This window comes from Vombatus ursinus, unplaced genomic scaffold, assembly GCF_900497805.2.
Source record: "Vombatus ursinus unplaced genomic scaffold, bare-nosed wombat genome assembly UNPS02014830.1, whole genome shotgun sequence".
NCBI lineage: Eukaryota > Metazoa > Chordata > Mammalia > Diprotodontia > Vombatidae > Vombatus > Vombatus ursinus.
The window spans coordinates 20,064,367-20,090,394 of NW_020954608.1; the positions used below are offsets into that span (position 1 = coordinate 20,064,367).

At 34.0% G+C, this 26,028-nt stretch overlaps 1 protein-coding gene across 2 annotated transcripts in view; it reads right to left on the reverse strand.

Moving 5' to 3' along the window:
- The window catches only part of CACNA2D1 (calcium voltage-gated channel auxiliary subunit alpha2delta 1), a 665,469-nt gene that overhangs the window by 22,642 nt on the left and 616,799 nt on the right, over positions 1-26,028 (reverse strand). For both annotated transcript variants that reach the window (XM_027838804.1, XM_027838803.1), the window contains exons 22-32: positions 19,504-19,580; positions 17,441-17,501; positions 13,328-13,425; positions 8,136-8,223; positions 7,778-7,840; positions 6,708-6,811; positions 6,029-6,115; positions 4,538-4,605; positions 3,798-3,836; positions 969-1,040; positions 39-191 (exon numbers count right to left, since the gene is read on the reverse strand). In XM_027838804.1, coding sequence (XP_027694605.1) covers positions 39-191; positions 969-1,040; positions 3,798-3,836; positions 4,538-4,605; positions 6,029-6,115; positions 6,708-6,811; positions 7,778-7,840; positions 8,136-8,223; positions 13,328-13,425; positions 17,441-17,501; positions 19,504-19,580 — 910 coding nt within the window. The remainder of the gene's footprint in view (positions 1-38; positions 192-968; positions 1,041-3,797; positions 3,837-4,537; positions 4,606-6,028; positions 6,116-6,707; positions 6,812-7,777; positions 7,841-8,135; positions 8,224-13,327; positions 13,426-17,440; positions 17,502-19,503; positions 19,581-26,028) is intronic.

Genomic DNA, 26,028 nt, shown 5'->3' on the forward strand with positions numbered 1-26,028 from the left:
TATTTTAAGAATTTATTGACAATTTGATAGTTACTCACCACATATGATGAACGATTTCCTGCTCCTTGTTTTGGTGAACTACCAGGGTCACAAACAGATTGATAATCATAAGATTTATTAAAGGCATAGACAGACACATTAATGAGGTGTCTCATCAAGCTTGGATCAATCTCTCCAAAGAATCTCCCAATCTAGTATGGAAGAAGGGTGAAATTAGGTTCAAACTACTTAGCCAAACAATGACATCTGAACCACTACCACTAAATGAGATAATAATAATTTAAAAGTCAAATGAAACTAGAGAGTTTTTCCTTTAAAGCAACTAGTAGTTTTGACAAATTGGGATTAACTTCTACCATGAAAAGAAAACCAAAGTTATTTTTCCTTCTACTGCTAGCTATGTATCTTCAAATCATATTTAATGGAAGAAATTAAAAATCACAGAGTAGTAGAAAACTATAGAAATGCTATCTGTATTAAGTTAGGCATGCATCAAGATAAACATGGTCTGTTAATCAAGAAGACAAGTCCAGGGTGCCCCTTAACTGGGGTTTGATGAATTTGAATATGTGAAAATGTTAAGTCTCAGTATTTTTTTTACTATGATAACAACAAAATTACATATTTGTGGAAATTGTTGGTGCAATGATATACATTTATTAGATAAATATAACTGAGCCATATACGATAAAGCATATTTAGGCTGACTAATCATAGTCTAAAAAGCTTTCCATTTCTACACATGATGCTATTATGAATCTAGTTGCTTCTGGAGTAGAAGTTTCAAATGAATAATTAATAATTATGAGTTGTATTTTGTATTTATTTTTAAATTGACCAACTTTCTAATCATTTATGACAGAAAATTTTGACTAGTAGGAATTTTGTCCAATTTTTAAAATTAGCATTTTAAATTTAAACAATGAAGCAATGGGTCAGTATGTCTATCACATATATTACATACATACCTGATTAGTATCTTCGTCGTGATTTGACATTAAAAGGAATCCACCATCATCTAGAATTACACAATCCATTACCTACAAAAAATACAAACAATGGTGAAATTTTAAAAATGATCCAAACCTTGATACAATTATTTTAAGAAATAAAAAAAGATAAGGACAATAGAAATAGGAAAAAAAATCCTAAGTGACTATCTTTTCTCTTTGTTTCAAGTGATTTTGATATGCAGAGAATCCTAGTATTGGAAGGGACTGCAAGACATTGTCTAGTCAATTCTCTGGCATTTTGGAAAGTAAGTTTATATCTATAAATAGATAAGAATTGGAATCACGGAGTTGGACGGGATCTGAGAAGTTTAGTCTGTACCTGAATAGGAAACCCTTTTGCAATATCTTTAACAAATGGTCATTCAGAGTCCACTTAGAGGCTAATTGAGATACTCTCTCTCAAGGTACCCCATTCTCCTTTGAGATGACTTTTATTCTTTTGTTTTCAAAATAAATTGTATTATAACTTCCACCGGGCAAGTATTTGTAAACATGACAATACAAATTTAACAGAAAACAAAAGATGTACCAGCTTTAACAAAGTAGAAGCAGAATTTTCATGTTTGTTTCTGTTATATCTTCTGAACTTCATTTCTGTCTAATTAAACTTTTGCTTCATTTTATTTTCTTTATTAACGTGATTATGAATGTTATTTTGTTCATTTAGATCTGCTTTTCTCTTTGCATCATTTTATTTAGTTCTTTAAATACTTCTCAGAATTCTTCATAATTTCTTATGTCATAATCTATTACATTTATTTAGCATAATTCACTTATTTGCTTCTCAATCTTTAAAGCAATAGTTTGTTCCCATTGTTTTGTTAATACAAATAAAGTAGTTTGGAATATTTTTGTACTATATTTTTATTTCTAGTCTCAACCTTGGGGTAAAATACTAGCAATGAAATCATTGATTCACTGGATATGAATATTTTAAGAACTTGAATGAATATGAAATCCCACTCACTTCTTAATCTCTTGCAATTTGGCTTCAGATCCCATCAAGTGACAAATTGCTTTTTGCCCAGGTTACCAGCCATCTCTGAATCGCTAAATTCAATGGCTCTTTCTCAGTTCTCATTATGCTTAATCTGTCTGTAGTTTTTTACCATCTACCACTCTCAGCTATTGGCTTTTGGGACACTGCTCTCTCCTGCTTCTCCTACTTCTCCTACCTCTTCAACTCTTCCGTTTGTGCTCCTTTGCCATATCATTACCTTTTTCTTTTCCATTAATTATAAATATCCTTTTAGGTTTTGTCCTGAGTCCTCTTCTGTCAGCACTCTTCTCCCTTGGAGAATCTCATCAATTCCCAAAGATTAAATTATCATCCCTGTGCAGATGACTCTTAAATATGGATGCTGCTACCCTCTATGTTATGAACACAAGTCCTAAATTGTGAACTGCCTACTAGACATCTGCACCCAGACATGCTGAAAGCATCTTAGAGTCAATGTACACAGAACACAATCCATTATCTCTTCCAAACTTTTCCATTTCTGTTGCTAGTATCATCACCATTTTAGTCACAAATTTGCAACCTTCACTTCATCCTTGACTCTTTTTTCTTTTTTCTTTACTTTTGCAAGAGGCTCTTAATTGATCACACTTCATCTATCCTTTTTAATTTTTGGTTCTCTGATTATTAGATAATTAGAACTGTTTTTCATGTGAATGATAATGCATCTCATTAACCTTATTGTGATTTAAAACATATTTACATCATTGAAACTTTAAAAATGTATCATTGAATAAATTTGATGATAGTTATTGTTGTTTTTCCTTATCTTGACCTCTTGTACCTCATGTGCTCTTAATCTAAAACCTACAATTAAATAGTCTAACAAGACAATGGATAACCATCATTACTCCCTTATTTATTTATATGTTTTTTGGATGTACATACTCTGTTAATCTTGGATTCTCTCCCTTCCCTTGGCTTCCCTGCCCATCTCCTGGTTCTCTTTCTTCCCTCTTTGGATGCTCTTTATTCATTCCTTTTCTTGACCTCCCCAAAGTATGGGTGTCCCGCAAGATTCTGGCTCTCTTCTCCCTCTCCATTCTCTACCTTTTTGAGACCATCCATTCCCATGAGTTCAGTGATCCCAAATGACTCCTAAAATTGTATGCTTAGCCTTATCTACCATTTAAGGTCTAGTTCAACAACAAAATCTAGATGACCCATAGGTTTCTCAAATGTAATAGGTGCAAAATAAAACTTACTATCTCTCTCCCCCATGTTTCCCTTCTTCAAACTTGTCTATTTCTGTTGAGATTATCATCATCTACTATGATGTTCTTCTTTCAATTGTGATAACTGATATGACCTAGACAGGCACAATTTCCATGTAAAACTAGAAATTACCTAGATTTGTTCTTCTGCAAAATATATTGGGGTAGTTTTTGAGGGAGTCTGCACTAAATCATCTCTGAAAGGTTTGTTCCAACTCTGAGAATCTCTTTTTTTATTCTCAGGTTATGCTTTGAAATTCAGCTTTAGTTAAAAATGGTTTTATATATAGTATGTTTATAAAGAAGTTTAAAGGCAGAATGGAAAACTTAATCTTTAAATCTACTTAAGAGACTCATCAGATTGTTTTCATCAATAAATAGTAAAAAAAAAAAAAAAAAAACCAGCTTTCAACCCAGCTGAATTTAAAAACTCCTAGTAAAGTCTGACTATAATGACTTGGTCCTTTGGGTAATAAATCTGTCTTAAAGAAAGTTGATACGGTGGTTAGGTTATAGAATTTGAAAGACAATTATTTTCAAAAGCATTCTTACATCACTGTTTCTTTTGCAATCACAAACTGGACCAGCACACTGAAAAAGAGAAATATTATTATTATCACCTCACAGGTTTTTTTTTTTATCTGAATTCTTTTCACCATTAATGATATATTACAATAAGCCATCATATTGGAGTCCAAATGAATCTGAGTTCTTTAGTACAAAACTACAAAAAAGACTTTCAACTAGAAAGACTTATGGAAGTCCTGTCTAAGACCACATTTCTATATTTTAATAATAAAAGCATTTAGATTTAATGAACATCAGTAGATAAGGTCAGGGGCAGCTTGATGACACATTGGATAGTGTTCTGGACCTGGAGGCAGGAAGACCTAAGTTCAAATCTGATCTCAGATATTTGCTAGTTGGGTCACCCTGGGCAAGTCACTTAACCCTGTTTGCCTCTGTTTCCTCATCTATAAAATGAACTGGAGAAAGAAATGTCAAACTATTCCAATGTCTTTGCCAAGAAAACCCCAAAGGGGGTCAGGAAGGGTCAGACACAACTGAAATGACTGAACAACAACAAAATGAAGTCAATGATATTCTAGGAGATGTTATTACCACAGGGAACTTTTAAAAAAAAATGTTTTTTACCTTATGAATCATTTGCCTAATTAAAAATTCTAATAGACAGAAAAGGCTTAGCCATTGATTGTGAACTAATAAATTTCCCACATTCTTTTAAGATTGATAAGCATCCCACTATAACATTAAACAAATCAACTTCTTACCGGATCCCTTATTGAGGCCTTGGTGAAATTCTCTATCCAGGTGCCAACATCTATTTTTATTCCAACAACTGAAAAATTATAAACATATGTCCACACATCAATTTATAGATCCTCCCTATATCTTATTTTTCCTAATTTTATTCTATTTAAAAAAAAAACAAATAGGTAAATGAAAACATATTACTTTTCCCTATCCGTTACCACTCTGAAATTATCTGTCAGATTAGCAAATAAGAATCTTGTTAATTTTAGATATACTTTGGAATTTTCATTTTACTTTAATTTAAAAGGACTAATGTGCTTTGAAGTCAAGAACACCTGGTTTCAAGTCTTCCCCCTAACTTATGCTCATGCTCCTAGGCAGTTCACTAAGGCTAGAATTTATAGATGAGTTGATAATTTGCATTGGTCTTTGAATTTTCAACACCAAGAGTTCCCCCAAAGAAATTAGATTGAGACTCTCTCTTCCTGCACCAAAGGAGAGGCAATAACAAAATGCCACTTGTTATACTGAAATGTATGTGATAGTCAAATGCATAAGGACATCTTCATGCATTTCAGCTGACTGGACAAATAAGAAAATAATTTAAATAAAGTTGCATGTTGTGGTAGATAGACTCCAATTGGCCTTGGAGTTAGAAGACCTGGGTTTAAGTCTTGCTTCTGACCTGTAAGACTAGGTGAACCTGGGCCACTCATTGAATTTTTCAGTGCCTTAGGCAAATCTCTAAGGCTAAGCTGCTGGGCCTATCTCCCAATTCCCAATAACAATGCACTCACTGGTCCCCTCCCCAAATACCCTGCCCTTCTCCCAGTTTATACATAGGGTTATCACTTGAAAAATAAAGTTCAAAAACATGTTTTTGATTATATTGGCTCATTAGTCATTAAAATAAACTCTAATTTATAACAAAGGAAGATGTTACATATTTCCTACATGTATTAATTGGTACAGTGAACTAAGAACATTCATAAAAAATGAAAACTTATTTATGGTCAGGAGTGGTCTTGAGTAGACAAGCACTAGCCTGGTGGTATCTTTTCTACTGGCTAGGAGATGATTGACATTCCATAATTAGAGATTAGGTGATTATCCTAAATAGAAGTAACAAATTAATTGTGAAAGTTTATTAGATCATTTCCTGAGAACAGAGTTTGATAGGAGGAAGAGAAGATGGGGAAAAAAAATGTCTGGGCATACACTAGGTGTCAGAAGTGGTTGGGGCAGATGTATCACAAGGTATGGGATCCTGAAAGCAAGTCAAATTTTGCTTTCTTTGCAGTTTCACCTATGGTGTGCCATAATGACAGGGTGACCTTTTAAAGAACAGTGATCTCATAACACTTTCCATTCTAGGAAATTTAATTTAAGATATGTAGGCTTTGTGATGACCTGCCCCATTCCTACAGGACAGAGAATTACCAATTATTATTTTATTTCCCATTTAATTTTAGTGACATTATGTAAATTTAAAATATATTTAGTCTTACCTGCAGGTTTGAGGAGTTTTCCATCAATGTATATCTCCACAGCCTTGCTTACCATAATCCCTGACTCATAGGCACTTGATCCACTTTCTAAAAGTCAAAGGATTGTGGTATGGAAAAAAGAATCATATTAACATGGTCAGTTGTGAAACTAGTGGATATATTTAAATCTGTCAGTACACATTTAGTGGACAGTGATAGATAATGTCTCTTTTTCTACAATCTTGCACTGAATACATGTAGAAGTGACTGTGCCAGAGCTTCAACAAGTATATTTATCTCAGTTCACCCTGAGATCTGAATTATCCTGTTCAATTGTTTACAGGGATAGTTAATAGTGTAAATGCCAGATTTACAATATTTATACACTATTATACACTAATTATACACTAATGTCTTTCACTTGTTAACTAAAGTGTCAGTTAACTATTCACTATGTTTAACTCTTCAGAAATCCTTCCATTGGAATATTTTGTGACATATCAGTCCATATAGTAGTACACAGCTATGTGGAGCACAGGTCAGTAGAATGAAGGAATTAAGAAAACTAGGGTTTATTCCTAGCTTTGATACATATTACTTGTGTGTGAATATTCAGACAAGCCACTTGGCCTTTCTGTTCCTCAGTTTTCTCATCTATAAAGTCATATGGCACCAGATGACCTATGTCTCCATAACTTACTGTTAAAGTAGGGAGCAGTGAAAATATAGTTGTCATTATCCAGACTCCGTTTATAGAAACTATCTTCATATGTTTCTGGATTTTCTTGCCAATCTTCTCCAGCCCTAAAGAGAAAAAAATTGCTTTAACTTTTTTTTTTTTCAGCAGGGGGTCTCTTCCTCTCTTATTTAGGCAGCAAGTATAGGGTCTACTCATTGGTGCAGGTCTACTCTAATCTACAGGGAAGCAGTGACCTGTCCCATTTCTGTCCTGGGCTGGTTTATCCATCTTTAGTTATCCCCATTTCCTGGAGCTCATGATAATGCCAAACATAGTAGAACACCTGACTGGTTTAGCCCACTGCAGCTCAGAACTCAAGAGACCCATTGGCCTTATCCTCCCGAGTAGCAAGGATTATAGAAATGAGTCACCATGCCTAACTACCCTAACTGTTTAATCTACTTTATGCAATTTTCAATCTGCTTATCCAAATAGGAAAAGAAGTAAATCCCATTTATTGTTTTCTTACTATATAATGGACAGCTAGGTGGTACAATGGATAGAGCACCAGGCCTGGAGTGAGGAAGACCTGAGTTCAAATTTGACCTCAAACATTTCCTAGCTGTGTGCCCATGAGGCAAGTCACTTAACCCTGTTTGCCTCATTTTCCTCATCTGTAAAATGAACTGGTGGCAAATCACTGCAGTATCTTTGCCAAGAAAACCCCAGACGGGGTCAAGGAGAGTTACATGGGACTGAAACGATTAAACAACGATGTGCTAACTTCCATTCAAATGTGATAAATGATATAACCTAGACATGCACTGTGTCCATGTAAAACTCGTTTCAGGCTGTTTCTACAGAAGAATAAATTCCACTCAGGAAATATAAACATTTCTAGGAAAAGTCTTGGCACTGTATATTCTCAGAAAAAGAAGTTAATTTGATAATGCATGGGCATGGAACAGCAGTTTTAGGAAACTTGAGGTAGTCCTTTATCTATTGAAATATGATGGTCTTCCCAATAATATTGTTCGTATACTTAGCACCTTACTCATTATTTCATTATAAAAGATAACATACTGACTTACTCTTTCGGGTATACTCTGGTAATTCCACCATCGGTCACAACAAAACGAGCTTTTACTCCTTTGCTACAATAAAGGACGGGAAAAAAGAGATTGAGACAAAGTTATGTATTTAACAGAATTTTACTTGGTCTAATTGTGTGTATACGTGAACCCACTTCATATAATACAGAAAATGGGCCTGTTTAAGCATCCACAAATGTTAAATAAATGTCTGTTGTTACTTCTATTTTTCTTGGAATCACAGCAATCCAAAAGTCCAGCCCTAAAATTTATATGGCTTTACTGCCAAGAATTTCATAGCAAAAGTCCACACTGAAGTGAAGAATGAAATTTTATATAAAAGAAAAAAAATACTTACAGGTTTTTCTGCTTACTCCAGTGATTTTGGACAAGCTCATTTGTAAAACCAGCATCTAGCAATACTCTATTGATCATATCCACATTACCTAAAAAAGAATATGAATAACTCATCTAAGATGACGTGACTTTGAATTATGCTACTTATGAAACATCATCTAGTGTCTTCTATAAAAATCAATTAGGGGTACCACATATCTGAATTATTTTAAACAGCATTTTACATATTGCTATTTTTGTTTTATAATATGCATAGTTTTTTCAGTTATTTCACTATTGTATATTATCCACAAAAAGCACTTTTAAAAAGTAAACAATGCTATTGTTTATGTTATATATTTCATCATTTGTAGTTCCATTAACAGAACTGTTTATAAAAATGCTTTGACAATAACATTGTATAAGAGTGAAATTTTAAAAATAATCAAATAAATATAATATAAACAAGTTCAAGCTTAATACAACTTTAACAACTTGTCTATTAATTTAAAGAAAGTATGGCTCAGTGTTGTTGTTTAGTCATTTTTTTAGTTGTGTCTGACTCTTTGCGACCCCATTTTGGGGTTTTCTTAGCAAAGATACTGGAGAGGTTTGCCATTTTTTTCTCTGACTCATTTTACAGATGAGGAAACTGAGGCAAAGAGGGTTAAGTGACTTGCCCATGGTCATACAGCTAGAAAATGCCTGAGGCTACATTTGAATTCTGGAAGATGAGTCTTCCTGACTCCTAGGCCCAGGCCTAGCTGTCCATGACTAAGTAGAGAGGTAATAAAGAAATCACAGATCCATCAAAGTATTAAAACGTCTATGATTTCTTCATTATTTTTCTACTGAGTCAAATACTTTCTTAAAATCTTTAAAATCAATAGACAATGATACTGAAAATATGGCCAAAAGAAAGTTTTATTATTCAAGAGTTATTCATTGTCTGCTCACTTTCCCACTAGAATTTTCTATAACATTCCCCCCTCCCCTTCTCTTTCTCTTTTTTGTTTCCCGGAACAATGTTAAATCTCAAATAGGGTAAGAATTTTTGACACGTGTACTAATGTTCACTTCAGGTTGGGCTATTTCTATTTAGGGGGGCTGGAGGATGGAGTACATACACAAACAAAAACAAAAACAACAAAAAATCCCAAACAACCAAACTCAGAATGCTATTATGAGGAAGGAAAGGGGAAAAGTAATTGGCTATGTATCCTTTCTTATTCCTTTTATTCAGTTATAAGCTATAAGAAGCAGTTTTTCTACCAGGGTTAAATGATTTATACCACAGAAACTGAAAGATATTACTTATGAAATTGTCAAAGGATCAATAGATTTTGAGTTGGAATGAACCTTAAGGAGACATTGAGTCTAAACCTCTCTTATTACAGATGAGGAAATAGCCTAGAGAGATTAAGTTATTTGCCTAGGGCCACAGACCAAGTAACTTTCTGAGGCAGGATTTGAATTTAGGATTTCCTTACTATAAGCCCAGAACTATAAAACACTTATTAGGGTGTAATGTTGAATGAGTAGCAAGTGCACAACCACTGACTAAATAATTTGGTGAATTCTCCAATATGTTGTAGCTGAGGTTCCATTCAACTCACAGGTTGAATATTCATTCATATTCATTCCTAGACAAGGAGCTGGGGCCCTATGTACAGGGAAAGACCTGGAATTTTTCTATCATCTACTCTCTTCGGTGGAGAAATAATCTCAATCTGACTACTGAAAGTCAAACTTTAAAGCAGTAATTTTTGTTGATTTTCATAAAGGTATCTTTGGCATAGTGTTTTCTCTAGAGGATTAAATGTAACCTTATGTTAGCCCATACTTCTGCCGCTCAAGAAAGCCTTTTCGCTTTAGGAAAAATCCACTATTTGTATTCCACTATCTGGAAAAATCATTGATAATTTAAAATGCAAATAAAATTTAAATTTAAAATGCAAATGCAAAATTAAATTTAAAATTTTAAATGCAAATAAAAAAACGATTTAACAGTTTGTCTTTTGTTTTAATTCTTCTCCAGGCCTTGAGTTTTCCATTCATTATAATACTAAATGTGACCATTGCAGTTGGTAACTCACGCCTACGCACACAGAGACTGTTAGCATTGTGTTATTTATTGGAACTTTTCTTGTCCAGCTCATTTCACATAAATAATATCATTTTTACACTGGTTCTGGGAATTGAGGCATTCTTTAAGTCATTCATTCTACACCATAAATATCTGATATGGCAATTATAGAGACATTTTCATAGGTCAATAAATTAACTTTAATAATAAATAAGTAGTGTGAGAATTCTGCACCCACTGATAAGGTTATTCCTGTAAAGTGATTTAATATAGCAAAATAAAATTTTACTGCAATTCTTTTTTTTTTTTTTAAGGCTTATTCATCTACTTTTGGTTGACTGTTACTGCTGTCAGTGATGATTTTCATAAAGTCAGAGCTATACTTGGTTTGTTGATCAATAAAGTAAGACATTAATTATGAGAAAATAAATATAGAAGATTGATAGTATTGTCAAAATCACTAAGGAAAATCTAAACTGTTTGAAAAAAATTTGGACTTATTGACTTATTTTTTAAAACAGTTACATTTGATGAATATTTCACTTATCCATATGGCTGACTGGCTGGTCACAGCTGATTTTTATTTTATGTTACTGGATTATCAGGAATGCACACTGCAGCAGAGAGAGGGGATCAGTTGAAAGCAATCAGGAGTAGGTAATAGTAATGTGGGGACTGGCATCTTGGGTACATGTCAACTGACCATAATCTTATATTGCAAGGACTTGAAGGTCATCTAGTGAATGGAAGGAAGCCTTGCCTTTATATAAGCTGTTTGTCAAAGTAGAGAAAAAAATTGTCCTGGGTACACATGGAAAAAAAAAACTTTTTTACAAGGATGTTAATTTTTAACTATTATTTCATTAATCATCTCTGTGTCAACCTAATCATTCTTTTTGTCTTTAAGAGATTCCTAATGAGAAATGAGCCTACTTCCCTCCCCCTTACTTTAAACAAAGCGGAGTTAAGCTAATGAGTGATACAAGAAAAAATACTTCTATCACAGATGGACAGATTAAAAATGCAAAATCTAAATATGGATATAATTAAAGCCAAATGAATGAAAACTAGCTTTCATATGAACAAACTAAGTAACTGCTTTCTTTAAAGTGTCTATGTTCATTGAAATATCCATATTTTCAATATAATATATTTTTTGAGTCTTTCATTTATAAATCATCTTGGGTAATGAACGTTTCATCATGATTCATTGCCTCTACTGATGCACTTTAAAAATATAGATAGTGAGTCTGTTTCTTACCTTAGTTTTGAGTTATTTTGAAGTCTTCAAGAACTAGAATAAGCTCCATAATATGCAGAACAAAATAAGGATCAGTTTTGGGGATTTTTTTTTTTAAGTCCCGGCCACAGAATTTATCAAGGCAGATTAACAGTGGCAGACCTACTTAATTGTAACTTTGGTTACAATTTTTAGAGTGGAAGTTATTTTCCATGGGTGTCTGGCTGACTTTATAAAACTTGAAACACTACGTAAATTGAATTCTTTTTGTCTTTTTGCTCCCAGAAGTGGAGAATAGCAGCAATCTCTATTCCTGTTTAGGACTGAATTTCTCAGTATTGTGAGATATTGACAATAAGAAGTGAAAGGGGTGAGGATGGTTCTTCACTTGCCTAAACTGAACCATGCCAGCATGTGTCTGATTATATGGTAATGTTGGGTTTTTCCCCCAGAAGGGATATTACACTGCCCACTCTTTAAAGCTAATATTTAGGATTATGTCTCTGATCTTAGCAAGATAAATGTGTAGTAAAATGTATGCTATGAAGGCATAAAATGTCTTCCTTTGGCATTTGTCGGACCAGCCCCCTAACACAGTGTTTGGCACACAGAGAATACTTAATACTTGATGATTATTTTTTTTAATTTTTTTTTATTTTTAGGCAATTGGGGTTAAGTGACTTGCCCAGGGTCACACAGCTAGTGAGCGTCAAGTGTTTGGTCTGAGGCCGGATTGGAACTCAGGTCCTCCTGACTTCAGGGCCGGTGCTCTATCCACTGCGCCACTTAGCTGCCCCGAAACTCTACAGTATTAAAAGAACTCCTGTATTGTTGTATTGCTGACCCTGGAATATTTCTATACTCTTAGATCTGTACTTAAGCCAAGTTTAAGGTTTGGGTAAAGTATTACTCAGACATTCAGTACTGGAAGAATGGGATGAAAGGGGCTAGAATCAGTGTTAAAAAGCATACTCTTATTTGGACTGAAGTTTCTTTATATTCACTGAGAAGGTGTGGGTGAATTGTTGTCTTCAAAGGACAGAATGCCCAATGACGAGATCACAGATCCATAAATGTAGATTTATTGCATTTTTGACCTTTCCTTTTTTATATATACCTCTCCAGCTCATACTGTATTTTACTGTAACAGTTTATTTGTAATAAAGAGACTGCTTTAAAGAGAATTGCAGATCTTAAAATTTCTTCTAAGGGATAAAAATGCATATATCTCTTAGGAGTTATAAAGTATAGCCTGTGATCCAAAGAGTTAATCCTCTCTGAAATTGGAAGATGTATTGGTTTTAAGCTAAAGTCCCTATTTCTTTGAACCACAGTGTTTGAAGGCAAATGATTATCCTTCAAATTAATGAAGTCTGTTCTTTCAGACACATGTTCAGTTGGGGTCAACTGTAGATTCTTTACAGGTATTTTTTTTGTATGCTCTTTTTCCCTTTTCCACTGATATTGAAACTAATTTTAGAATCTAACTTATATAGGCGGTGGTGGTATTCTTTTTCTCTTATGAGGATAACAGTTGGCTAGATCCAAAAAAGTTATACACTGAAAATGCAAGCCTAAATCATACTATATCAGATTTGAGAATAATTCAAATGGTTTTAGTATTTTTCAGTGATTTGAAAAAAATAAGGATCCATTTCATTCTTTTTTAATCACTGAAAATACCTTAATTCTACAATTGGAAAAGTATCTTTTATTAAATTTCACATTAAGTTCGTTAAGCAGTAAACAAAACCCTACTCTTTATTCAGGACCATTAAAGAAATCAATAAATCAAAGATAAATATCAGCACTATTTAATGGGGTAATGGAAGAATTAAAGTATCTTTTTTTCCCCAAAGCATTTCCTGCAAAAGGCACAAACACTTACATGATGGGTTGTTTGGTGTTTTTCGATCAATAAACTCATTGAAATTTAAGAGAAATTCAGTGTTGTTTTCTGATGGTTTTAGGTCATTACAATATTCTCTGAAAAACAACAATAACAACAAAACCCCTTGGGTTAGGTTTACTTAACACAGATACAAACAGTTATTCAATTAGATATTTATTGGGCAAACCTACTATATGCTTAGCCCTATACTAGGTACTCTGAAGATTCAGAAGGCATATGACATCTTCCCTGCCTTTAAACATTTTATATTTGAGTAGGGGATGACACTAAGATACCAAGTGGCTCATTCAAGCATTTTATACTCTGAAATGAACCTCTGATCACAATTTTGTCTGTTGCTCACTCTCATTCCTCCTGTTGTACAGTCATTTCATTTCCTTAGCCTTCAAACCCATCAACTGTGTTTTGACTTCAACTATCCAGTCAACCTAATGGTCAGCCATTTTAATGATGGATTTTCTTCCATCTCAGAATTCCTCAGTTCACTAACTTTACATGATGTCAGTTCTACTAAACTCCAATCTAGAGCCGCCCGCCCCCCATATCCCCCACCCTATCCTAGCGTTTGTACTAAGATGCTTAATCCTACTTGAGGATATTGTGAGGTGATGCTTAGTGTTCCACTACAAATTTATGTTAAGAAGATGACCTGAAATTGTATTTTACTGAGAGAATTAAACTATTAAATATGATCTCTTAATTCTCTTCCTCTATACCTATAGCTTCTCTATGTATTCACCCATTTTCTTCTCATTCCCTTTTATCCTAGAGGACAATCTTTTCTCCCACCCAAGATGATAACCACTCTTCCTGTTCTGTTAATCCTAATTCCTCTTATATCTTTGAAAAACTCATTTTCAATCTCTCTCTCTTCCTGGCTTAGGCCTCTTCCTCTCCAACCACAATTATGCTCAATTTTCTCTATCTTTAAAAAAAAAAATTTTCATTGACTTCAATGTTCCTTCAAACTATCACCATCTTTCCTCTACTCTTTACTGACAAAGTTCTCCTACAGTATTTTTACACTTAAAACTGTATTTTTCTTTATTTACCGCTGTAGGCTGCCTCTGTACCCACCGCTCTATTGAAACCAATCCCAATTCACTCATGTTTTCCTTACCCAGTGGCCCTATCCCAGTCTTCATCAGTTCCCATCTTCCTTATCATTTGGCAGTATCAGAGAAACACATGGCACAGTGGGAAATAGGAGTTAGGAAAACTTAACTGGTTGAAAAGTCTGGGTGTGTGAGTATGGGCAAAGTCACTTAAACTTTCCAGGTTTTATTTTTCTCATCTATAAAATGTGTGTGAGGCCACATTCAGTACCTAGCATACAGGGTTCTTATGATTAAAATGCCTTATAAACCTTAAAAAATTATATATATTTGACTACTTATTGTTTGTTTCTCCTTAATATTCTCTTCACTCCTGGTTTCAATGACATTAAATCAGTTACAGTTCTATTGTTAATTATTTGTCCCCTTTGCTGTCACTTTTTCCTGTTCTGATACTCTAAACACAAGAATTTCTAAGCCTTTGTTCTTAGTTTTTTTTCTCTCATGCTTTCCTCTTTTCATATCACCTTATCCTCTGGTTTCTATGATCATTTGATGCAGTTGGCTTACAAATCTGCATCTCTAGCCCTTGAGCTTGTATCTCATTTATAACTCCTCACTGAATGTCACTAGATATGCCTCTCTCTGGCACCTCAAAATAAATATGTTCAAACTGAACAGACTCCCCCAAAGCCCTACCAATTATACTGACTCCCCTATCTCTTCTATTTACCCTACTTCAAAACTCAAAGTACCACCTTTTCTCCCACCACCTATATTTAACCAGTCTCAAATCCTTTGTTTAAGGATCCAGTAACATCCTAGACCTGGTAGCTGATTGGTATACATAAGAGATCATTTAATCTAACCTCTTCATTCCACAAATGAGAAAAATGAGGCCCAGAGAAGCAGAATTACTAGCTCAAGTTAATAGGTAATAGGTTAAGAGAGCCAGAATTTCTTTCAACCTACGTCATCTGACTGTAAATTTAATATTCTTTCCAATACACACAGTGAGAAATATGTCTATAAGTCCAACACATTCTTTCAAATACATCTCTGCCCTATACTACAAAGGCTACCACACTAGTTTAAAGCCCTCATCATGTCTGACCTGAATTATTTTAAGTTTCCTTACTAATATCAATGCTTCTCTCTGCCCCCAGTCTCTGCTTCAATTCATTCTTCATTCAATTGCCAAATTAATCTTTGTCAAAACAGGTCTAACCATACCACTCATTCTCCTATCCCCAAACCTTCAGCAACTTTCCACTGTCTGTCTAATAAAGGAGAGATTCCATAATCTGACATTAGATGCCTTCTCCAATTTGGCAGCAACATAACTTTCTTTTTTCTTTTAAAAAAAAAGTTGCAACATTTCATTGTTCTATTACCCTCATTTCCCCAATATATCTTTCCTTCCTTACCTCAACAATCCAATCCATCTTTTATAACAAAAGATAGAAAACAAACAAAAATACACACTGCAATTTCATTTTGCTTCCTCTCCTGTTTCACATCTTATGTATTCTAGACATACTGTTCTCTGCTCTTGGCTTGTCCTTTCTCACCTTTGTGTCTGCCTAGGCTTGTTCCACTCAAGCCTAAGAAACTTTCTCCCTATTTGTTCTTCTGGTTGTAATCCTTCCTTTCTTTAATATCCAGCTCAGGTATCAACTTTTCCACAAAGCTTTCTCTAATCCTTCCATGTGAAAGTGACTGTATTAAAATCTTTAAATTGAACACTTTTTTCCACTTATCATATTCTAATTTTCATCATAATATTTGTGGATATTTCATTTCCCCTACTAAATTATTAGGGTCTTGGAAGCAAGTTCTGTCTTATTTCATCATTGTATCCGGAATGCTTAGCACATTGATTTACACATAGAAGGCACTATAATCAATGTTTGTTGAATTTTATTTGTTCAATGAGGAAATAAGGTTAGTTTACATGAAGTAATTGAGGATCAATGCAAAACGGCTTTGCTTTGCATTTAAGTTCTAAACTCTGTGGTACTACTGTCTGTGGAGTATATATGAAGAATAATTGATAAGTGCTAAGGCTTTTGTTTGCATGTTTTTTGGTACTTCCAAAATCCAAAATTAATGTGGTTTCAAAATGAGAGCTCAGTTACATTTCAAATAACCCTAATTCATATTTGCATGTGAAAAGAGAATTTGAAAGCACCTCTAATATGTGTGAAGTGAATGTTTAGTAATTTTGATTCTAATTCCTTGAATTCATTATGTAAGTAAGGAGTGGATTAAATGGAATTTTGTTGAGTGAATAATAGGTTAATAACGATCAGTGCAAAGAGTAGTTGAGATACAACTGTGCCTTAAAGGGGGTAAAATATCTAGTCTTCATGAATTTGGTCTATAAAAGTGAGTTTCATAGAAAGTGCTAGATTAAGATACAGAAGTTCTGGGTTTGAATTCTGCTTCGGAAACTTAGAAATTCTGTGATTATCCAAAAGTCCTGCAACCTATTGAGCTTCAGTTTCCTTCTCAGTACAATGGAGGTTATGATACTTTTTCTACTTTACAGAGTCATTGGGATAAATGTGTTTTTAAAATTCCAAGGTGCTGTAAGTATGTTATCATAGTTGATGTTAGAACAGGAAAGAAGTGTGGTTGGGATTGTGTCTGAGTTTATGCATAAAAAATAAGAGAGATGTTTCAGGACATACTGTAACAAGCATTACTCAAAAAAAAGGTTAATATAAGAAGCATCTATTTCATACAAGATATATAACTGTACAAAGTGAAATGTATTGCAGAATGAAATAGATGATTCTGACTCCTATGATCACTACTAACTTTAATTTAGGTAGTGTTTTGTATTACTTAAGTGTATAACTATATTATCTCTTTTGATAACCTTGAAAAACAGTTGCCCTTATAGCATAGTTAAATTGAGCATTATTTTAATAACAAATTTAAGCATATTATGACATATTGAAATTTGCTATGCATCATATTTCTTAGGTTATTTAATTATACTATATTTATGTTTGAGAAATTGACCCACCTTGGTGCTATAAAAGTATATCCAGATTCTTCAAAGTGTTCAGGTTTCAGCGTTTCTGAATCTGCAGATAGGAAGTTTCAATATTAGAAAAAACAACCTAAGCTCTGCTAGAGTACATATGTAGAGAACTCAGCACTTTAAAATAATTGCCTAGTAAGCAAAATAGTATATTGAAAGATTAATCTACTCACCTTCTTCTATTTTAACTACTTCAGGGATTACATTGGTCAGTTTCATAATACAAGGAGAAAGTACTTATACTTTTAATAGAGTAATAAAATAATGGAAGCATCCATATTTTAGTGCACTTTTAAATCTTAAGGTTTTACATTAAATAAGCATCATACAAACAAGATCTTATAGAAGTGAAATTTATAAAAATGCTAGGTCTTTATTTCCTTTAAGAAGTCATAAAATTTTATCATGACTTTAGTTTCTTAAAAAGGCTTTCATGCATAAACTAATATTACCAATGAATCCATAACATACTTTATCAATGACATGAACCAGAACATGGAGAATTATAAAACCCCACAGAATGGAAATTAATGACAATGTGAATGTAAAATAGGTCACTTAGGGAGACACAAGCATATCCCTTCCACCCCCTTTTATTACATCAGATAGGCAATGTTCATGTGGGAGAATCTAACAAGTGAGGAGCACAGAGGAAAGTATCCAATAGGAATGGAGATATAAATGGAAAATTTCAACTGCACTAAATGGAAAGAAATTGATCAACAAGAAGATACTTGCCCTTCACTTTGACTTTTTTTGCTGTGAAAATCCATCAGAAAGAGAAAGCCAGGAAACAAAAAAAAGAGGGTAAAGCAAAAGGGGTCACAAACAATATTTTATTCAATGAGCTTCTTGAATAAAAATATTGTGCATAGATCAAAGGTTCATTTATGTACAGCTGTAGTCTGGAAAAAAGACAAACATCTTTGAAGACTGGAAAGTATGTACTGTCACTTATCACTAAAGTACCCTCTATGTACTGTGGCTATTTCAAGGGTCTGTTTTGCAGGTTATTAGATGCAAGTGCAACACTAAGAAATATAAGTCTATAAATAGAAGCATTTATTAATTATTAAAATTCCACTAATTACTCCCACTTTCATTAAGTTAAGAAATAACTCATGCAAAATTGCTGGTTGCTAAAAGACCATCATATCTAGTACCCATCAAGTGACTATAGAAGATGCAGTTTTTCCAACTAATAGTATGGAGTACACAAAGCAAGGAAAGGCATGGGATGCTGACTAGAGAAGTGAGAGAAATTGGAGCTTATTTGTTAGGAGTAATTGATAAGCAGTTTTTTAAAAAAAAATTTTCTGAACACACATTTTATCATTAGTATTGATACTTGAAACAGGCTAAGAGGATATGATGGCCATTTTTACTTAACTAAATGTAGTTACAATCAAAACAACTATGGATAAGAATATAGCATAGGCAAAAGTACCATTAATTAATACTACATTCTGAAAGCTGCTTAAACAAAATCTTATCCAGTCAAATTATTGGAGATATTCATATATATTATAATTTAGAAGACATGACAGCAAAGCTTATCTGCAAACCAAAGCCAAAGGCCATTACTATTTAACTATTCAAGCAAAGTATAAAATTTGAAGCACAATATTACCATTGCCAAATGCAAAACCAAACAAACAAAAAAAAAGCTTTACTACATTACTATGAGTAGAGTTTACGTTAGTATTTAGCATGTGAAACATTTAATGCCATAAGCAGACCCTTAAAATGACAGCAACAGAGGATACAGCAAGGCAATGATTCTATAAGCACATAGCAAGGCGGGGAAGGGTGGGAAGGGTGACCAGTGAAACTGGAATACCTGCTCATATTCTATCTATGTAGAATATTTCTTGTTCCTTGCATGTTTGGAATGGGTTAGAATCATTGCTATAGATTTGGTAATAACACCTACTGAAATATATAAGCTTTATGTATTCCATATGTATTCTATAAGCTAAATGTGTTCCAAAATCTGATATTAGGAGATAATGATCAGACCCTGAAGTCTCTTTCACAGTACTTACATCTGGCCTGAGTTATTGTCTCTTCTATTTTGGCTTTTATATAGTAAAAACTGTAGGTTGGTAATACCAAGGCCAAACTGCAATAGAAACAAGAGAAGCATAAACAAAAGAAAAACAAAACAAAGAGACACAGTGGACTGAGTGGAGAATCCAAAGATCTGCTACCACTCCTTCCTTGTTGGAGTAAAGATTAAACATTCATTCAACAAGCATTTATTAAACACCTATTATGTGCCAGGCATTATGATAGGCACTAGGGATACAAAGACAAAAATGAACCAGTTCCTGCCCTCAAGGAGCTTACATTCTATAGACATTAAGCACTTTGACAAGGAAACTGGAGATAAAAACCACAAAAGAGGATTTAGCAAATAATATTTAATTAATTTTTCCCTTTTGGCACCATATAGAACAATGAGGAGTAGACATTAGTGGGGTTGAAGTAAAGTTTCCTTTTTTAAAAAAAAATTTTATTTTAATTGATATTTCTGTTTAAAATATTGAATTTAAAAAAGTCAGTCTAGGATGAGGTTACATTGTGCACCATTATAGAATTTAACCTTAAGATGGTTTTTGCAATCAGAAAAATTTACATTCATAAGTTTTTTTCTATACAAAACAGCAGGAGCTTACCTTTTGACCAAAAAGTTTTTTTCCATAATTTTCTCAGGCTATGTAACAGGTGGTTTAACAGAATAAAATAATATCTCAAAAGCTTATCTCACTAAAATGTTACTTATCTGGAGGTTTCAAAGTGCTACTTTTTTTTTCCTTCAAATAACATTTAGAATGGGCTCCTTTGGACCAGTGGTTTAGTTTGATGCCAAGGAAGGCTCCAACACATCTTTTCTATGGTTTAGATTACACAAGAGAGAGTCTGTAGGGACAACTGTGTGACTTTGAGGCCTTTAGTCATTAGGATTTCCTGAGATGACAGATTAGTTTTGGATTCTTTTCCTTAGTGGACTTTAGAAGGGTTTTTGACTTGGTCTATTTTAAGATATGTGTGACTTTGGACAGCTCATTCATTAACTTTTGTGAGCTTCAGTTTTCTCATAGAAAGTGAGAATTAAAAATATATTACCCAGCTTACAGGGTTATCGTGATCAAAGTGCTTTGCAAAATAAGAAGCATAATGTAAATGTAAGCAATTACTACACTATATAGAGTAGCTGTGGTTGACCTAGTCCTATATTGGATGCTGAGCCCCAGTCCATACTTGGCACCTTGTAGGGGCATGGCCTATAGTGAAGATGTAAACCAAAGCCTAAGTACTATTACTTGTTTAAAAAAAAAAAATAAAAAGACCCACCAATTGGCTGCTCACTTAAGTCAGTCAATTAGTCAATAAGCTTTTATTAAGTGCTTATTATATGCCCGATATTATAAGCTTAATTCTGGGTATATAAAGACAAAGTCCTTTGCCTCAAGGAACTCACGTTCTCGTGAGGGAAAGAACTTGGTTCAGTGTTGTCTTATAGATGTTAATTGCCGGTTTTTTTCCTTGGAATTTTTTCCAAATGGTAGGATGTTTTATATAATTGTCAAATGCACACTTACACATCCAATTCTCATGGTTCGATTGCCTCTACTGGTTAATTTTTGTTGGCCACGTCTGCCCTAAAGCCCCAGTTTTTTGCTTCTAACTGCAAAAACTGCAATGTTACATGAATTTTAATTTTCCTGAAAAAAGGAGACAGAAACTTTATGTCAGAAAGCAAATGTGGGTCCCTCCAAAATTCCTTGGACAACCAATTTCAAGCAGAATAATTGAGGTCCCTTTCAAATTCCCCTCTTCCCATAAGCTTTTTGCAAATGTTCCTATTTAAAAATCCCTAAATTCATTGATTATTCCCCCTGTGAATAAAATGTCTTGAGTCTATAACTTTATTTAGAAACACACAGTTCAATGAGATGTGATATCAGAAAGACTTGCAGTAGCAATCAAGGAATCTGGGAGCTAAAGCTGTCTCTGAAACAACTAGTTCTGATACTTGAGTGGAAATTACTTAGATTTCTTTAAGACTGTTTCATGACTTGTAAAGTGGAAAGCTTAAACTAAATATCCTCTAAGATGACTTCAAGCTCTAAGATTTGGAGTTACGCGCAGGCCTGGGCTTCAGATGGCCAGTTGCAGACTATTTTGGTTATTTCTGCTGTATATCAGTGAACTGTTTGGGGGTGAGTATTTTTTTTTTTTATCCACTTACATGGTGGTGAGTTAAATAGAATTTTTGCTTTTCTGTCACACAATGCCAATTCCAATCTTAGGATAAGGTCCTTACTCATGTGAAAAGGGTATATATAATTTCTTTCACAAGACCTAAATGTTGATCAAATCCTTCACCTCTAATTTTAACTGTGCATAATCATATTGTAGTTAATACAAACATGGAAAACAACAGAAAATTTAAATTTAATTCTTCTTTCTTTGGGTAATTCCTAGTATTATATATAAAACCCTGTGTTTGCCAACATAGAGGTTAGAAATATTGAGGTCATTTGTATTCTAAACTTCAAAGAGGAGCAATGGTAATCATTTACTTGTTACAGCATAATTAGGAGGGCAAGATATTATCATGAGTATATGCTCACTCTAATTCCTAAACCCTTCTTAATCATGAAATGATTTCATAAACCTTCCTCAAGGAAAAAGGTCAGAGGAATAAAACACTAATGAAAATCCTCCCCCCTGCTTCATTTTTATAGGTAAGTTCCTCCTATATGTAGCAGCAGAAATTAAAATGAAAATAAGCATTGCAGTTGGTCTGGAAGCAAGATGACCCTTAATGATTCACTTGCCATTTATAAAGTACAGAGAAGAATTACTGAATATTTGGTGATAATCTCCCTCCTATTCCTCTCTAGGGAAATTAGAACAATTTGGCTTGCCCATTAGCATATATTGCTTACAGAAGCTACTAATTAAAACTATAACCTTATGCCTAATAAGGCTACTACAATGTGACTCTTGTGGATTTAGATTATTTTTCATCGACTGCAGCCAATATTATGAAGGCCCACGAGAAGCACTATTAAAGTTTTAAACAGACATGCTAAGAATATATTGGAGCTCATGTTACAATCTCTGATCTGTATCTTCACTGATTAGTTAAGATACGACATTTAGAAAAATGCTGCAGAATTTAGATCTTTCCATTTCAGGTCAGATGTAGCTCTGGGAGCAAACAAAATGGATAAAAAACCCTACAGTCAGTGATGTTACTATCTTATATTCACCTTCACTGTAAAAGTTTATGCTTTCAGTCCAGAGAGGCTCTTTATAATCTTTAGACACTATGCCTGTAATTTAGATAAAATGCCACCAGAGGGAGCATTTTGTTTAAGCTCTGTTCTTGGGATCTAAATACCGGAGTCTGATTTTTTTTCCCACTGGCATTTTTAACTAAATCAAACAGAGTGGGGGTGGGGGGGGAATGGCTTTCCACTCAACAACGCTTTCTTCATACAACTGTTGACCACGATTTCTGACATTTAAAAAAAAGGCCCTCTCTTTTTTATGACTGTTGTATTTCCTAAGTGCCTAGTACAGTATGTCAAAGTTTTTAAGTACTAAATAAATATTTCTTAATGGAAGAGAAAACCTGCACATCTTTAGGGCAAGATATAAAGAAATATAATAACCTAGGTACAGCTAAGTGTTCATCCCAATAAACTTTATCTGTCTGATCTGCAAATATTTTTCTTCTTACTGAAGCAGAACACCTTTTTGTTATTCACACTAAAGCCTGTGACATGGTGCTAGTACTTCACACCATGAACACAGCTTCCATCAAAAACCCTTGCAGGTATTTTTTGCTTTTTGTTTTTTTTTGTTTTTTGTTTTTTTTTTTGGTTTTGTTTTCTGTTTTCTCCCATTTTATGCAGTCTTCGATAGGCTAAGATACTTTTTAGCTTTTGGGTTACGTCCTCTCTTATGAAAAGTCAGATTTGCTTTGGCATGTTTCCTCTTTAAGGCTCTTGATCATGGAGAAGCAATGAAGAAAAAAAAGAAAAGAAACTACATTTCAGGAGTCAGAATTTCCAGGTCTGTTTCCCTGGTGATTAGTTTCTAAGTTTCTTGAAGACAACCCCATGCCATTAGCTCTCTAGAAATTAGCATATAATTAATTCCCTTAATAACAATGGTAGATCCACTGCACTTTTCACAGTTTGACAATTTGTCAGAGATTAGAAGTTGCCTAAATCACAGTTTATACCTGAATTAATATTCACTCATGCAATAGATATTTATCAAGCAACCACTATATGTGCCTTACTGTGCTAGCTACTGTCAATATTAGAAACATTAAAAATATACATTTTTTGTTCTTAGGTAATAGCACAGGGGTAGTGTACTGGGCCTGGATTCAAGAAGAACTGAGTTAAAATTTGGCCCCAGACAACTTACTAGCTGTGTGACCCTGGATAAGTCCCTTAACTCCCATTTGTCTCAATTTCCTCATCTATAAAATGGGGATAATAATAGCACCTCCCTCGAAGAGTTGTTATGAGGATCAAATGAGATGAAAATTATAAAGCACTTAGCAAAATTCCAGGCACAAATTATTATGATTATGATTATCTATAAGTGAAGTAAGAGAGTAAAAAGCAGTGCTATGGGCATTCAGAATCTGAAGAAAAATCACATCTAGTATGACTGATGAGGGAATGAAAGCTGACATCATGAAGAAGGTCATTCATGAACTAAATCTTGAAGGATGGGGAGGGCTTGGCAGGAGTAGATGAGGGAAGTAGGGAAGGAAGTAGCAATTCCACAGTGAGCAGATGACATGAATGAAGATGTTGAGGTAGGAAAGCATGTTATTGAGTTATTTGTCATTTGTGTTTGACTCGTTGCGACCTCAATTTGAGAGTTTCTGGGCAAAGATAGTGGAGTGATTTGCCCTTTCTTTCTCTAGCTCATTTTATGGATGAGGAAACTGAGGCAAATAGGGTTAAGTGACTTGTTCAGGGTTCACCCAGCTAGCAAGTGTCTGAGGCCAGATTTGAACTCAGGAAGATGAGTCTTCCTAACTCCAGGCCTGGTACTCTCTTCACTACTGAATGCTGAGTATTCCAGGGTGATTTGAATGTAGTATCAGATAGGTGAGTAGTGTGATGTTAAGGCTAGAAAGGTAGATTTGGGCCAAAGGACAGGGAGGTGAATACTATGCTGTGACTTTCCATGTAGTTCAGAAGGCTTTTGAAATCACTAAAAGTTTTTGAATAGAGGAGTGATATGTTCAGAGCTATGCTTTAAGAAAGTTACTCTGGCAACAGTGTGTAGAACCATAAGATCACAGATTTAGAGACAGACAGAATGGTAGAGGTCATCTAATCCAACTAAATTTAAAGGAATCTAAACTGAGGTCCAGTGAGGTTAATGGAATTGCCCAAAGTCATAAGGTAGAAAGCGGCAAATCTATGAACTGATTCCAGGTTTCGGCTCCAAATCAATCATTTGTTTGACAATGTTGCTGGGAATAAATAATACTGAAGTTGGGTTGACCAATACAGCAAATCCTGTGTCAGTAATTCTAATTTGTTAATCTATAAAGGTACAGGGATATTTTTCAAACTAAAGTCTCATGGTATGTGAGTTTATCACAAAAACATCTTTGGTAAATGGTGGCATCCTAGGTTTTATCACCTCTTTTTTTTTTTCCCCAATTAGCAAAGGCATCAATGAGTATAAGGAGCTAGGAACTCTGGTGAAGGAAAGAATTAATTAATAGCTGGTGACCATGTACATGTTGAGAGGAAAGAGAGAGAGAGAGTGTAGGGAATGTTATAGAGAGACACAAGGAAGGGAGGAAGAAAACAAGCATTTATTACATGCCTACTATGTGCTAGGCACTATGTTATGTTACAAATATTATTTCATCTGGTTTTTTTACTACTTTGAGAGGGAGGTGCTATTTTACAGTTGAGTAAACTGAAGTAGATAGAGATTAATTGACTTTCTCAAGGTTACACAGTATATTTCTGAGACCACATTTGAACTCAGGTCTTCCTGTCACATGGGTAGATCACTGTATAGTGAGGTAGTATTTTGGGGAAAAGGGAGTTAACTGTTACCTTTTTCTTTTTTTTCACAATTTTACAACTTTAGGTAAAAGACAGAATTTGGCATGGTGTATTAACTTCATAGCTAGTTTATTTTCCATGATCATATTTTATTCTATCCTTGGAAGAGTCAAACTAAGACTTACCTACTTTGCCACAGGATTTGTGGCTCAGTGTAGTGTCAAAACATTGGTAAATCATTTCTTAGACATTTATTTTAAAAGGTATATAAGTGAGGAATGGTGTAAAGATATAATAATTTTATGGACAGAGTTGCTCATAATTTGTGCACATCTGAGCGTGTTATTTTTTTAAATAAAAGTGGACGTTGATTCCATTATAGTTTATGTTTTCATACAGAAATATAATTTGCATGCTTTTGAATTTAGTTTGAAATACGAGCTGTTCCTGTTTGGCTGCAGCAGAATTAGATATGTCGAATTTAATACAATTTTC